This window comes from Eublepharis macularius, chromosome 10, assembly GCF_028583425.1.
Source record: "Eublepharis macularius isolate TG4126 chromosome 10, MPM_Emac_v1.0, whole genome shotgun sequence".
Classification (NCBI taxonomy): Eukaryota; Metazoa; Chordata; class Lepidosauria; order Squamata; family Eublepharidae; genus Eublepharis; species Eublepharis macularius.
Window position 1 is genome coordinate 89,355,981 of NC_072799.1, and position 12,316 is coordinate 89,368,296.

At 40.5% G+C, this 12,316-nt stretch overlaps 1 protein-coding gene across 2 annotated transcripts in view; it reads right to left on the bottom strand.

Annotated features, from left to right (window-relative positions):
* Window positions 1-2,870: 2,870 nt before the first annotated feature.
* DCUN1D4 (defective in cullin neddylation 1 domain containing 4) overlaps window positions 2,871-12,316 on the bottom strand; it is a 40,061-nt gene continuing 30,615 nt past the window's right edge. For both annotated transcript variants that reach the window (XM_054989505.1, XM_054989506.1), the window contains exons 7-11: window positions 11,825-11,916; window positions 10,664-10,772; window positions 9,366-9,470; window positions 7,373-7,475; window positions 2,871-7,248 (exon numbers count right to left, since the gene is read on the bottom strand). In XM_054989505.1, the coding sequence (XP_054845480.1) occupies window positions 7,193-7,248; window positions 7,373-7,475; window positions 9,366-9,470; window positions 10,664-10,772; window positions 11,825-11,916 (465 nt within the window). In that variant the 3' untranslated portion in view covers window positions 2,871-7,192. The remainder of the gene's footprint in view (window positions 7,249-7,372; window positions 7,476-9,365; window positions 9,471-10,663; window positions 10,773-11,824; window positions 11,917-12,316) is intronic.

The following is a 12,316-nucleotide window of genomic DNA, read 5'->3' on the forward strand; positions in this document are numbered from 1 at the left end:
TCTGAGTATCCCAGCTCCAGGAGATGTTGGCACTCAATTTCCAGGTAATTAAACGTAGTCAGGCTGGATCTGGGTGCCAAACTGGGCTCTAGGAGAGCCACACACACAGAGAGAGAGAGAGAGGGGGGGGGCAAGGACAGGTCAAGGGATCAATCTACACTGCTCCAGCATGTTATCTTTGTCTAACAGTATCAGATGCAAAGAGGATCCCCAAATCTCACTGAGATCTGCTGCTTTTTCTGGTTTTAGTGTCCATTGTGGATGGTTATCTGCTGAGCCAGTCCACTTGCACAGACACTTTGCATGTTCTACACACATCGAGATAAAGTTCCTCTCTGTCCATGCAATAAGACTCAAGGCTTCTTGGTGAAGAGCAAGGGACCCCTTCCCCCCTGCCTGTGTGCTTTGGCCATTATGCCGTCTGTCCTTACCAGTACATGGCTCTTATGTATGAGGCACAAAAAACAAAGAGCTAATCTGATTGCTCAGATTTCTAGCCAAATGTTTTTGCCTTGCCACCTCTGCTCCGGATTGTGTGTGTGTGTGCCTTCCCTGGCACACACACCCTCCCCTAAAAACACCCGTCAGGCTGGCTTCTGTCATTACCTGAATCCGACTTGGAATTAGGAACACTCTTCTCTGGGAGAGGTTGCGCTGACTGGACCACCATCTCGTGCTTGGTGCCAAAATCCTGATCCTCGTGTTTTTCCTTTAATTTCCAGTTGGTAAAGGAATTTGTTGCTAACGGTATGGCAAGGAATTTGTCCCATTGCACTGAGTCGATACAGGAAATCATTAATCCTTGCAGATGTTTTTGTATCATCTGGAGGATGGATAAACTTGTGTAGCATATAGGTTCAAGGGCCCTTTTCAGTCAGTTCATGAACCGTGGTCTTGCTTACTGTAATGGCTACACTTCTAAGCTTCTCCTTGATTAGGGAGTGTACTGAGTCATCGAGGTTGGGGTTTATGTGTGTTCTCTACTAATGGAGGAAAGCTACAAATGCCAACATGACTGTGGGCAATACCCTTGGGGCAGTTGCAGCTGGTGGCTGCTGCCTGCATGTGAAAACCTCAGGAACTTTCAGGACAGAAAGATGGATGTGCACAGGTGGGCCTCTACGAGGTCCACAGAAGCCACTGTGCCTTAAGGCCTCTGCTATGGGCCTCGGCGTCTCCGTGATGAAGCGTCTGTTTTTTACCAATCTGTTAGGAACTTTAGACCCAGAATCACCCCCAGTCCACATTTTCTTGAGGACTGTGAAAAAACAGTAAATTCCCAAGAATTTTTCTGACAAAACTACTTGCTCCATAACCCTGATTTCCAGTAGATGCTGTATTACGGCAACCGTGTGCTGGTCATTTCTGTTCTGTTGCCTAGCCAGCTGGTGCTTTTAGTGGCCACTTTAGACTGCTGCTGGGTGTGTGTTTTGCCCCCTGCCTTACAGGACGTTTCTGCTTTCTTTCCTCAGCCTGGTTGTGGGAGGTTTCATTCTATTTATTTTATTTCATCTATCTTATTGTTTGATTCTGATCGAATGGGTGGTGGAGTCAGCTTCCCATGGGAGGGGGGGTGGGGGGCAGTCAAGAAAGGCCTGCTGTTACCCACGGGGAAGCTCCTTGCTCAATTGGTTGTTCCTGTTGACCCCGGGCCCTTTTTGTCTTTAGTTTTTATTAAAATATTTATCATCAAAAAGCTTTCACCCAACAGGAGGCAGTGATGAGATCAGAGAGATAATCTGTGTGCCAGGATTTTAATCACAGGTTACATACATCTGGCTATGTGCCCTTACCCGCAGAGGACATCTCTCACAATGCAAATCTCAAAGGCTTCCAGGTTGGCATCCGCTACAAAGTCTAGGAACTCCCTCCCTGGCCCTCTTATTATCATCTGGAGAAGTTCATGCATCCACAGCATCCAGGGACTGACACGACTTTAAGAAGTTCCTCTTCCTCCTCATCCCTGGCACTGGGCCAACAGGTGGCCTTTATGCTCTCTGCTCCACTTCTCCATCCCACATTCCCTACCTTGGCTTCTAAGGGACCACCTCACCTGCTCCAACTTGAAGATGCCTTGGGGTTCTTTTCCTCAGCACAAGTCAGTCATCTAATACATGTGGTTTTGCAGCCGCTGCCTCAGCTGGAGCAGGCGACACTGAGGCTGCTTTTTTAATGGCTTGAGAGAAGGGTGGAAGGATTAGCAGAACAAAAGGCAGTAGGTGAGAAGGTACAGGGAAGCAAAAAAGGAAGGATGGGAGATCTAGCATACAGCACTCCTGAACAAGCCTGCTCTCCTGTTCTAGGCAGGAAAACAGAAGAGTGGCTGACCCTCACCACTGGAAATGTAGGTATTAAAATCTTACCTCCCATGTTAAGATGCACTTCCCCTTAGAGTAAAAAAAGGGTTGAGTGGGTACATCACTGTCTCCTGTTTATTTCAAGCTGAGCAAATGATTATGCACAATTTTTACAAACTCTACTGTAGAGTTTCTAAGCCATAAAAGAATAATTCACCACAATACCAGTCACAAAATCCCGTTCTAGAATCCTTGGCCTCTGCTAAGGGGTTACAAGTTCACCACATGGCAATTTAAACCACCAAGAAAAACAAGCTGGTTATTCATAAGAATTGTGCATTTTATGCTATGTAACAGCTAATATACTATGTCATGCTAATATTATTCAATATTAATACAGGGCTGAATCTAAAGGAATCCTGTGGACAGAAGAGTCCATTTGCATACAACCATGGGTGTGTTATATTAAAAGACTCTTGAGGACGGCAGTCAAGGCTGATTTTAAAATGCTACACTTCTCTATTATAAGATCAGAGATGAGGATGGTCAGAGCCACAGAATCAGTTTCTGAAATAAAAACACAAATACTGTTTATTTGTGGGATATCAGTTTTACACAGAAGACTGCAGTCTACCAAAGTCAGATAAGGTGGCATGACAGTACTACATTCAAGTTGAGCCACAGGACTTTAAGCACAACTGAAGTTGCAATATGGAAATACCAAAGACATAAAAAAGCAAGTCACGGCCATCAGGTAAACTGCTGTTTCTACAAACAGCAACATGTTCTAGCTGTAATAGTAATACAACCCACATTTTGCCTGAAATTGCCAAGTTCAAGTTGGTGGACAAATTCTATGCAGTGGCACAACAATGAGAAAGGACTAGGTATTTAGTAGTTGTAATTTGTAGAGCCACAGAACAAATCATTACAGCTTCAGAGTATTTAATCAGTGTGAGCTCCATGTCGAGGGACAAGAGAAATCCAAATTACTTTATACATTCAAATACCCACCAAAGAGGGGGTGGGGGGGACTTTCAACCAGTGCTTGCTAAGTAGGGGAAACCCACGGCACACACTTTCTGAAAATTGTAAGTTGTTTATACAGAATATCTACACAAGGCTCTGCTTGTGAGACTGAAGTGTGCTAATTCCACAATACACTCAAAAACATTTTATGGTGTGTTTATACCCTGGGAAACTGTTCTTTGGGCAACATTTTTCCGAGTTTTTTCATATATACAATATAATCAACATTAACCACATCTTAATCTTCAATATTAGGTTTCAGTCTATTGGAGAAGAAAGTTTCACAAGTACGTGTTCTTTTATTGCCCTGAATCTGGAATTCAATTTTTAATGCTAAAAGCCAGTCCGAAGTATAACAAGGTTTAATCTGTCTGTCTTTGGTACTACACAAGGATGCTTTTGGACATCATTTATGGAGTCCGATTTCTCCAGTGGCCAGTTTCCCACTCATATTAGTTTTGAACCAGGTCTTTTTTTTTACAGCTACACTGACCATATTTCTATTTTACATGAGAAAAGTTCATGAACGTTTTACCAGAATGACTTGTAGAAAAGCGAGGGACAATTTATTGAAACTGCCACATTTCTTTTAAAAGAAAAAACCCTTTAAAACACTATTTAAAACTATTCAGAGAATCCCACTGAATTTTTTAAAAAACATAGGAAATTAATGGAGTGAAATTAATGTAGTGAAATTTACTATTTATTCAGAAAACATTGCCTGTGATAGGGAGAAGTTCTGAATCTCCTGCATAGCTCTTTTAGCCAATAGAAAAATGAATTAAAGTCAGTAACTGCACCAATAATTTAAAAATGCATGCCATTCTGAACAACACAGAAAGCAGACACATGAAAGTGTCTTAAATGGTACTGTCAGTATTTCTAATTAGACTCCAGGCCATAAGCCAACTGGGTCTTCTCTCTGTCTCTCTCTCTCTCACACACAGGTTAAAAGTAGGGAAAACTGCATCAGAAAACCACTTCAATTCAGAGCTGTTTCCTTGGCAAAATCAAGGGCCAACTCTGTTTTCTGCTTACATATGGGTATTAAAATACAAAACACACAAGCTTCTTGTTGATTTCTGACAGGATGCTACGAAGGGAGGATCTTTACACATTTCCACTGCACAATGATGAGGTGCTTGTGTTTTGTACTCCAATATCCACAGCTAAGTACAAAATATAAAGCAAGAATTGGCTAGTCACAGTTCTGTTACCTTTGTGCTGGCCCTCATTTTAAAAAGTAGATTGCATGAACTTTCTTTGGCTGCTGCCTCCATTTAGTGGAAGCTTGTTTTATTTATTCAGCAGACACAGTTTGAAAGAGAAAAAAACTTTAACCTCTCATGCTACTTCACTTCCTCAATTGGTATATATATATATATATATATATACTGTAAGTCTTAAAACCAGAAGTTATTATATATTTATATACACTCAGCCCTGTAGAAATGTCATACCTGTAAAACATGTTGCCATAGGTTCTGTAGGGTGTATCTTGTATTTGCTTTCATATAAAAAGCAAAATGTACAGGAGCAAGACAAAGTGCAAGGGACCTGAAATTCTTCTCCTACTCATACCACAGGTATCTCACTCCACTTTTTCAAGAATATAGCTTTTTGTAGTCCAAATACTATGGGAAAAGCCATGACTGGGATCCTAAGAAGGTTTTTCAGCCTCCCCCTTTACACTGGCCCTGACCAGGATAGGCCAGGTAAGCCTGATATCATCAGATCTCAGAAGCTAAACAGGGTTGACCTTGGTTAGTAATTGGATGGGAGACCGCCAGTGAAGACCAGGGCTGCAGAGGCAGGCAATGGCAAACCACCTCTGTTAGTCTCATGCTATGAAAACCCCGTCAGGGGTCACCGTAAGTAAACTATGACTTGAGGGCACTTTCCTCCTCCTCCTCCTCATTGACAGCCCCCACGCCCTATACAAATCCACGAACATTTGGAGGCCTTTCTAGGAAGATATTCCATTATATGAGGGGCTTCTATTAGAAGGGGAAGATTCTTACCCACATGGGCCGTGCGGGAATACTTGGCGCAAAGGTCTCTTTGAATCCCAGTCCACTACAACTATACAAACAAAGTTGCATTAAAAGTACTCAAGCCTCATCAAGCATCTTCTGCCAGTAACTTCAGAAAATTAGAATCAGGGATTTGTATAGACTTGCTACTTACGGCTAAATCAAGGTTTTAGAACACAAGAGGGTTTGTGAGAGACCCACACAAGGGCATATGCCCCTTCCAAGCCTCCTTTTTTTAGCTTCTGACAAAAATAACAGAGTTGCAAGTCCACAACTGTCTATATGTACACACGTCACTGGATTCTTGGAGGTATTTTCTTAATTTTTTCCCAGGGACAAAATAAAAGTTTACTATTCCTTAACCATTTTTTGTTAAAATCAGGATTTAATGATAAAGACGATTGAGGCAAGGGTAACATAAAACGTGTGCCTTAGTCTACTCAGCCTTCTCAAGCAAGCAATGGCTTAAACTTCCCTGTGCAAATGAATATGCAAAATAGTCCCAAACGAACGACTTAATGCTGTGATTAGCATGCCTCTTGCCTGCAAGGAGGGTCTGAAAGAGACTATCACAGTTCTTCAGATACCCTGAAGACCTCACAACATAGGGAAGTTTTAAATTCCAGACCCCGCCCCACCCCAAATCCCACCCATAGATCTATGCTAACCATCAATCTTATGGAAAGCTTTGCTTTCCTCATCAAGAATCAACACACTTTGGGACAGCAAAAGTAAAATAAAGGAATATGCCAATTTACAAGTTTAAAAATCCCTCTAAGTAAGATCTTTAATTCGATCACTTGTGCCTATTTGTGAAGTACAGCCATCTGACTATTAGGAAGTCAGCACTATTATCAAATGGAAGTTACTGTGGCATGTATAATGTTAAAGAAAGTAAGAGGGGAAGTCCGCTCTAGGGTGAGAGGTTGGCAAGAAGCAGCAGGGAGTAAGTGGCTGGGAATCAGGCCGGAGGAGGCCTTCAGTGTAGGAACAGGTCCTATTTTTTGAGATTTCCTGCTTCAAAGGATTCCTATGTAAGAAGTAGCACTCTTGAGAACACTGCATTAACAAACACACTCCACTGCACATTTATCTGAATTTCATTTTCCTGTCAATAACAACTGCCCTGATCTGCATTTGGTCGAATTCAAGTTAAAAGGGTTTGAGTGCCTGAAGGAAATTGTTCACAACAGGAACAGTTCAAAGGTTTTAATTCTTTTTTTAAAAAAAAAAGAAAAAGAAATAGTCAATATTTGCTCATTAAATAAATGTTGGGCATCCAGCTGTAGAAGAAATCATACTGCAGTAACTTCTTTCAAAAAATGGCATCTTAACCAACGTTGCTAACTGGCAATAACTTCTCATGGTAACTGTCCCAACAATCAATCATTGTTTCCCCTCCCTGAAATGCTACGTCTGAGACCAAGTGAAAATTAAAAATTAAGTTACATGGTTATTGAATGTAGCTAGAAATATGCCACAAAATTATTTTTTACAATACATTTCTGCTGAAATAACTCCTAGGTGAAGCTTTTTCTTTTTATACACATATACAAAGTTCAGACAGCAATATACACATAATCACAGTGAGGATGCTGGTAAGTTCACCATCTGTAGTGTAGATACAAAATGCAAAGCAGCCTTCGAAGAGAACGATGCCACACAGCTAGCGGAGCTGGCCTGTTAAGCAGCAAAACACCAAAAACTCCCTGAAAATGGGAATACAGTGCAGGAAAAGCAGCATGCACTTCAATACAAATAGCAGTTTATGGCTAATGGTCGACTTAACTGTAGTAACAAAGACTCTTGAGCGGCTGTGCATAGTTAAAATTCCTATGTCATTTGTTTCTCTTTATACCACTCCACAAATTCATCCAGCAACACTGGCCCTGAAAGGAAAGAAAAAGAGTGTTTAACATTTGATTTTGCTTAAAAAAAAGCGGGGGAGAGGGAACAGCACATGGGGCACATCACATGCTACAAAATGGTATTTATTTTTATGCAAATACCTACATGCTCCATCTTCATCATAATTGCTGAGGTCAAGATTAATAGTTCTGCTGAACTCCAAAACATTGCACCATTGGTCCTTGTTGATAACCTTGTACTTAGATTGCTGCTTGAAAGAAGATTGATAGTTACTTCTTAGTATGAAAACTTAACTTACTACATACAATCTCTTATGATCCACTTATGACAACAGGGGAGAAGTTATCAAGAACACATTGTGGAAGGAGGTATATCATGTATGTTATATTAAGTGTACTATGGCATGATGGTGGGAGCCAGAGACTGGCAAGCCATCAAAAGTGATCCTTCTACGTAGGTTTTTACTACTGCTCCTCTGCAACAGGCTCAATTTAATTATATTTTTAAAATAGATATTTACTTTCCACATCATTGAGAACACCCATCTGCCTAGCAACTATTACTAGCCATTGCTCCTGGTTTAAAATATTTAGTGTTTCGGGGGAGAATGACCACGGGCAGCACCATGACAAAGGAGAAGCAGAAAGCAGCAATGGAAAGAAACAGAAATTTCTACTGTTTTCCAATCAGTGCCTTTCTTCAAAAACCTCTCTCAGCTACAGGTTGTAAAAGATCCTACCTAGGTCATGAATATTAAGTAATCTTTAAAAGCTGCATAATGTACATTATTCTCTACAATATTTAGACAGGTCAAGATAGGTAGCCATGTTAGTCTGTCTGTGGCAGTAGAAAAGAGCAAGTACCCAGCAGCAACTATACGATTAACAAAATTTATGGTAGGGTATGAGCTTTCATGAGCCACAGCTCACTTCTTCAGAACCTGTTATTTATTAATATCTGCTATTTATTAATAAGAAATATGAATTCAACCCTTTAAGACTGTACAGCTGCTTTATTCAGTTTTAAATTAAAATTTCATAGTTATAAGAACCAGTCAGTATGCTCTTTTATTAATGAAAATTATTAATTTAAATTGGCACGTTTGAGGTATGATTTCAATTCAAGCAATTTAATTCATGATTAATATTCCGCGAAAACTCTGTTTTTAAATTCTAATTCTTAAATCTTCTAGATGCTTCAAAGATAAACGCAAAATCAAGAATCTATGTCTTGAGGATGTACTGCTATGGCAATTTTTAAAGCTCCGTCACTTTCAAAGGCCTTGCACAATCCTCTCTCTTTATTTCAACATCTTATCTACACGTTTAAAACACCCAAAAAATTAGCTGGCCTAATTTTATTTGCTTTTTGCGCAGGTTATAAAACATGTTTTATATGTATATTTCTAAGTGAACTATTTTGTGAATACTAACAGGAGTGATAAAACATCCAAAATATACATAGGAAAACACTATATAACATTAGCAGTGCCATTTTAAGTAGAGTTACGCCATTCTAAGCCCATTGTCTTCAGTGGTCTAAGATTGGCGTAACTCTGCTTAGGACGGCACTCTAGGTGTACAAAGCACGTCACGTACACTATCTCAGCCAGCGCTGCCCTCTAGGACAGATGGGGAATGGAAGCTGAAACAGCTGGATGCCTAATGTCATTTAGCAAGCTCAACACTGATTACATTAAGTGATTGTAACAGTAATCAAGCAAGCTAGTTTGGTGTAGTGGTTAGGAGTAGCAGGGCTCTAATCTGGAGAACCGGGTTTGATTCCCCACACCTCCACTTGAAGCCAGCTGGGTGACCTTGGGTCAGTCACAGCTCTCCCAGAGCTCTCTCAGCCCCACCCACCTCATGGAGTGATTGTCATGAAGATAATAATAACTTACTTAGTAAACCATTCTGAGTGGGCGTTGTCTTGAAGGGCGGTATATAAATTGAATGTTATTGTTATTATTAATCTTTAATATTCATCTGTTTATTTACATGTAAATTCAAATCTTCAAATTCACAAATAACATTTTCAACATGGCCTTCCAGACTGAACGTACCATTTAATCCCAACTTTTTGAAACTCTGTTTTTTTTTTTAACTCTTAAGATATAAAAAGATTTTTCTACATGTACCTCTAAGAACTGGTGAAATACTGGAAAGAGCGGCCATGTTTTTCCTAAAAGAAGTCCTAACATACATTTGGCAGTATTTATATCAAGGCTTCGCTGATCCTTTTCCTGTTGGAGAGAAAGGAAAAAAGCTAAGTTTAATTGCAATATTCCTCATTTGACAGTTCATGCTTGTAACTGATTAATAAAATAACTGATTCTCTTGCTTTTTACTTAAATGCACAGTTTGAAGCTCAACTTCCTAACTGGAATGTTTAGCAATGCAATTTCAACATTCTTTTGCCATTGGGGACAAGATGGAAGGCATTTTTGTTCCTCTTCTACAGCAAAGCTCAGAGGTTCTTTAACTGGCCACAGCACTTGCTCATGTATGTGAACTCTTCAGGGCAAGCCCCCAAACCACTCCAGTTCCTGTAAAGAGCACTGTTCTAAATGTTCTAAAGATGTAACATTTGGAGTATTTCTTCTTCTCTGTATCACTCCGCATAGGAAAAAGTGGAGTTCTCATTATCTGTAGAGTTCTCATTATCTGACTTAACTGGATACTCAAGATGATGGGGGGAGGAATCTTCAGAAGCAATTCTTGGCAGCCTAGACTATCTTAAGAAAAACAAAGGGGTGCGTGTGTGTGTGTGTGTGTGTGTTAGTGGTGGCCACCCATTGCAATCTAAACCGTCAGGTTTTCACAACAGGACTGCTAAAAGCAAATGTGCATAGGACTCCAGTAGGTAAAAGGTAAAGGTTGTCCCCTGTGCAAAGGTCAAGGTAGTCATTACTGACGCATGGGGAGACGTCGCATCACGTTTTCTTGGCAGACTTTTTGTTACGGGGTGGTTTGCCATTGCCTTCCCCAGTCATCTACACTTTACCCCCAGAAAACTGGGTACTCATTTTACCGACCTCGGAAGGATGGAAGGCTGAGTCAACCTTGAGCCGGCTATCTGAACCCAGCTTCCACCAGGATTGAACTCAGGTCGTGAGCAGAGCTTGGTCTGCAGTACTGCCGCTTACCCCTCTGTGCCACGGGGCTCTTAGGACTTCAGTATGGAGTCTCAAAAATTAACAAAAAAGTGTAATTAACTGACGTGCAAGCATTCAAAAGATTTGACAGATAAATGAATATGCATGAGTGGATTCAAACAGTCAACAAATAGACCACTTGGCAAACTGAAGAAACCCCAGCATATTTACTGGGAACAACCATTAATTAAAGTGCATGAACTCCTCCCATTAGAAGCAATCCTATAGGGGGCTATTTTAAAAAAACAGTAAGCCCAGAACTTGAATGCTGGGATACTGACGCGTGCAAAATCAAATGCGTATCTGTATATAAGTTTAAAGTTTGTGGGTTCATTCAATAAGGATCTCAAGTAATCCAAAGAATTCCTTAGTTTCTCCGTTGTATCACACCTGTAAAATTAAGAACAAAAAACAGAACGTCAAAACTCTGGACTTCGAACTGAAACAGAACATGATCACTAAGCTCGCATACCTTTGGGGTCCTCAACGCATTAAGGCTCCTTTGTTTCTAGAATTTATAAAATGCCTTTCCCCAAAACACTCATAGATTTACTGTAAAAACGTATGGGTAGATCCTAACCAGTAAAGAGGTCAATTTTTGCTGACTTTCCCTTTCCACTGTAGACTAGTTTGCTCCCAGTTCTGTAACTGGGTTCCATCAACCCTGGAAGCCCAGCAGGCAGAAGAAAACAAGAAGGAAATTTTACTTCCCCTAGTGCCATTCCGTAAGTGTTAGGCAGAATCCACCCACAATGAGTAGTAAACTTACACTTCCTCTCATTTAATTTGTCTTCTTTCTGCAACAGGCTAATTAGTCTATAATTCAGATTTATAACAGCTTTCTTCCTTACACTTCACAGGCACTCAAGAAAAGGAGCTATAAACACTTATGCTACAACTTGGATCCAAACCTCTATGAACAGAGTTTGCAGAAGGGACCTTTGCCAATTCCCTTCACCGCACCCTCTGCAACAGCAGAACAGCTTTTTCAGGGGATGCAGCAGGAAAGAAAGAATGGCAAAGACCCTCTTGCTATCTAGTATATTGTTATCTTGCCCTTCCTCCCAGGAGCTCAGGGCAGCATATACAGCCCTACCGTGCTCCATTTTATCCCTCTATCCTGTGAGGCAGGCAGAGCTGAGAGTGGGAATGCAAAAATCACCTAACAAGCTTCATGTCTGAGTGTAGGGATTTGAACATGAAATATTCTAGTCCATCACTATGACCATGACATGGCACCCTGACCCTCTTTCCTCAACTCAGTTTAGGCAAGTTGGGAGCTACAAACCCAATATATAAATATAGACCCACAAGGCACAACAAAAGCTGCTAGATCAGATGGTATAGGAACATTTACTCTATAGGTGATGATGAAGTTTGACAAGAAAGCAGTGCCACACTATTGAATCTATTTCACGTTTGACAACTAAGGTATTACTTACTGCAGGGACGTCATTCCTTTTAGCCATTCTTGCAATGTAAAGTAACCCATGTTCTGAGCATCTAACTTCCAAGCTAAAACAAGCATAACTACCTGTTTAAAAACAAGTAAGTTGCATTAGAATACAGGAAGTGGGACTTCTTGAGTTCTTCTGAATCTTCACTCTGAGTCATCTCCACCAACAAGCCTTCTTAGGGATATGTACAAGGCCACAAGCAGAATGTGTTTCTTTTTAAAAACTGTTTCAAGGACTATAAAACTACTCTGCTGGACTTTCCTAGCTAACTCCTCAAATAACGAAAATGATAAGCACTTTAGTTGTTTCAAGATGGCAAACAAGCAAATACTGAAGCAAGAGGCTGAGTATTTGAAACACATACTGGTTTGTAGTTAATTCTGTACGCATCTCTAATTTTGATTTAATAAGGACCATCAACCCAGCCACTCTGGCTCTGCTCATATTTTCTTACAAGGAGAGACGCACAAAGGGCTC